The 3,524-nt window shown below is 34.9% G+C and overlaps 1 protein-coding gene across 1 annotated transcript; it reads left to right on the top strand.

Annotated features, from left to right (window-relative positions):
* Positions 1-236: 236 nt before the first annotated feature.
* LOC131606713 (xyloglucan endotransglucosylase protein 6-like) lies at positions 237-1,933 on the top strand. Its single transcript, XM_058878869.1, has 4 exons — positions 237-462; positions 559-659; positions 743-936; positions 1,324-1,933. Exons 1-4 carry the CDS (start codon positions 303-305, stop codon positions 1,745-1,747), a joined length of 879 nt encoding a protein of 292 aa, XP_058734852.1. The 5' UTR covers positions 237-302; the 3' UTR covers positions 1,748-1,933.
* The last annotated feature ends 1,591 nt before the right edge of the window (positions 1,934-3,524 follow it).

Below are 3,524 nucleotides of genomic sequence, written 5' to 3'. Positions count from 1 at the left end.
TCTCGACAGTTTATTTTGACGGGACCAAAATCCAAACACATATAAAGAGAATTACTATAAACAGCTTTGGCCAGCTGTTACTAGCCATAGCCATGCGCATCACAGTATCTTTTCTTGATATTTGAGTTCCATCCTGGCATCTTATGTGGCACACTCCACGATGATGTGGCCATTGAATTATGGAATAAGAACTTGCTTCCCAAGCCACTCTTAATTCAAATTGAAAATATTTTTTTGACTATAAAAATCCAACAAAGCCAAAGAGTTTACTTCACTTCACTCTACTCTATTCTCATATTCAAATGTCTTTCAAAATGTGTGGGTTTGTGTGTCTGATGTTGGTGTATTGTGTGTCAATGTCCAGCTCTTCAAAGTTTGATGAACTGTTCCAACCAAGTTGGGCTTTTGACCATTTTGTTCATGAAGGAGATCTCCTTAAACTCAAACTTGACAACTCTTCCGGTAATATACAAACCTCTAACCTTAGTATATAAACCTCTTTTCTGATTATGTTATAAAGTTGCTAGATTATTAATTAATAATGTGATGAATATTTAGGTGCTGGTTTTGGATCCAAAAACAAGTACATGTTTGGGAAAGTATCTATCCAACTCAAGCTTGTTGAAGGTGATTCTGCTGGGACTGTTACTGCTTTCTATGTAAGTATGAACTAATCAAATATTCTTAAATATATCATCCTATATATTGTGGAATCTAATAAATATATTTGTGATATATATAGATGTCATCGGAGGGTACAAAGCACAACGAGTTTGATTTTGAGTTTTTAGGAAACAGCACAGGTGAACCTTATTCTGTTCAAACAAATGTCTATGTTAATGGAGTTGGTAACCGTGAACAAAGACTTAACCTTTGGTTTGATCCTACTATGGATTTTCACTCTTACTCTATTTTCTGGAATCAACGCCAAGTTGTGTAAGCATCCTTCTTCACTTACTTACTATTACTTTCTTTTAAAATTAGTGTTATTTTACTTTATTTATTTTAAAATGGTAAAGTTCATTACTAACAAAAGTGAATATAAAATAAGAAAGGGAATAATAAGCTTGGATCAAGTGTTCTGAAAAGTAGTAAAAGGAAACAGAAAAATGCTTCTTTTTTTTTCTTTCTTTCTCTGAGTGGTGGTTGAGCCATCATAAGGTTTGTTGTCATTGTGTTCCCTCGTGGGTCACTCCAAAACAAATTTACGGAAAAAAGGTGATGGAATCTTGCACAGACGACACCAATAAGAGTTTAGGCCTCAATATTTTGAAACATTCTATAATTGATTATTGTTGATTTAGTCTATTTTTCTATGTTTAGGTTTTTGGTGGATGAAACTCCAATAAGAGTCCACACAAACATGGAGCATAGGGGAATTCCATATCCAAAAGACCAGGCAATGGGTGTATACAGTTCAATATGGAATGCAGATGATTGGGCAACACAAGGAGGAAGAATGAAAACAGATTGGACTCATGCACCTTTCATTGCAACCTATAAAGCCTTTGAAATCAATGCATGTGAGTGTCCAATTTCAGTGGCTGGAATGGTTAATAGAAAGAGATGTAGCAGTAGTGAAGATAAGAAGTATTGGTGGGATGAACCAAATTTGTCAGTGCTTAATTTGCATCAGAGCCATCAACTGAAGTGGGTTAGGGCTAAACATATGGTTTATGATTATTGTAATGATGCTTCCAGGTTTCCTGTTACTCCTCTTGAATGTGTCCATCATCGTCATAGTTAAGGGATAAGTAAGTGTTAAATAAGGTGATGTGAAAGTTTGTATTATTATGGGTGGAAATGGTGAATGTTGGTGTAAAAAAGTTGTGGAATATGTTCCACGTTTTTCATATTATTGTAAGAAATTATTGACAAACTATATATAATGTGAATTACTTGGTATTGTTCTTCTTGTGGAATGGAATTTATCTTCTTTTTAACAAGCTATAAAATTTTGCTAATGTTTAGAGGTAGTTTCTGGTGTTCTTCACCTTAGATAAATGTTCTTTATTTGCTTAAAATCAAACAAAAAATTATTTATCAAATTCATCATGTATACTCTAACTCTCTCTTGATTCAATTGTCAAATATGATATAAGTTGCCTTTTCAAGTGATTTTTTGAGTTATTAAGTATTAGGAATACTCCAACCCATTACAATAAGAGCACCTAACCATAGAAAAATAATTTGAGTTATTAAGTATTAGGAATACTCCCACCCTGGACTTAACTTGTTTTGTTATGTTTGTTTGTTGTGGCATATTTGATTGTGGCATCTGTGAGGATAATGAATTATCTCTTTTCATCTATGAGTTCTATCTCTTTCTTAATAGCATGTGACTTTCCTTTACTATGGAGGGGGTGTGTTGTTCTATAGCCAATCTCTCTAATTTCGATGAGAATGACAACATCAATGCTGTAAGTAAGCCTGAAAGGTGTCTCAAATGGTTGAATGAACAATTGATTTGTATGCAAAGAACATGTGAGATCTCTTTTACCCGATTACCTTTAAAACCCTCTAATATTCTCAATCTCCCTAGTAGGTCTTTGTTAACGACCTCTACCTGACCATTAGTTTACAGGTGCTCAAATGACATGAGGCATTGCTTGACTAACAGATCCTGGTAAAGTTTATTCAAATTTTTATCAATAAACTTTGCACGATTTTAAATGATGACGAATTGTGGTATTCTATACAGCTAGGAAAGTTTTCTTGAAGAATTTCTAAATGTTCATTGTTGTGTTCTTCACTAAAGCCCTAGATTCAATCCGTTCGGGGAAATAATGCACTGCCCAATGAAGAATTTTAACTTCCCCTAAAGCCAATGAGAAAGTACCTATTACATGCTTAGATGTTGAATGTTGTGAATGAACAAGAAAGATAGCAGACCAAAGTGGAAGAAGAAGCCATTAGGCAGGAACGATTTGAATTGAAATTATGAAATGTGAAAATGTGGACTTCACTACAATATGATCCATTGTACAAATATATATATGTCACTATATGTAAGGCCCACACAGATAAAGCCCAATATGAAACCTAATAAACTAAGCCCATTATAGAAACTAATAGCCCCCCATAAGCTTGGGGTATATAGAATGTAGACCAAGCTTAGCAATGTTTGTCAAGAATGGAGAAATGTCGAGAGGCTTGGTAAACACGTCCGCCAGTTGCTGTTGTGAAGTGACAGGAAGGAGGTGGAATAATTGTTGTTGTAGCTTTTCTCTGACCAAATGACAATCTAGATCAATATGTTTTGTTCTTTCATGAAAGGAAGAGTTAGTAGCTATATGTCTTGCTGATGCATTGTCACAGTAAAGATTTGCAGGAGTTTGAAATGGGATCCTCATAATGAGTGTCTGTAGGTGAGCTCATGTGTTGACTGAGCTGCTGAACTGCGTATGCTATATCGGGACGGGTATTGAGAAGGTAAATCAGTTGTCCAACCAGCCTTCTATATTTGGTTGGGTCAGATAGAGGAGATCCTATTGAGGAAGATAATCTTGTGTCACGTGCCATAG

This window comes from Vicia villosa, linkage group LG5 (genome assembly GCF_029867415.1).
Source record: "Vicia villosa cultivar HV-30 ecotype Madison, WI linkage group LG5, Vvil1.0, whole genome shotgun sequence".
Lineage (NCBI taxonomy): Eukaryota > Viridiplantae > Streptophyta > Magnoliopsida > Fabales > Fabaceae > Vicia > Vicia villosa.
Note: the sequence above shows the minus strand (reverse complement) of the source record. Positions and strands in the feature narration are given on the sequence as shown.

Coding starts and splice junctions, on each gene's coding strand:
- LOC131606713 (XM_058878869.1), top strand. CDS start 303: ATGTCTTTCAAAATGTGTGGGTTTGTGTGTCTGATGTTGGTGTATTGT. Junction 660..742: donor GGACTGTTACTGCTTTCTAT/GTAAGTATGAAC, acceptor TGATATATATAG/ATGTCATCGGAGGGTACAAA. Junction 937..1,323: donor TGGAATCAACGCCAAGTTGT/GTAAGCATCCTT, acceptor TTCTATGTTTAG/GTTTTTGGTGGATGAAACTC.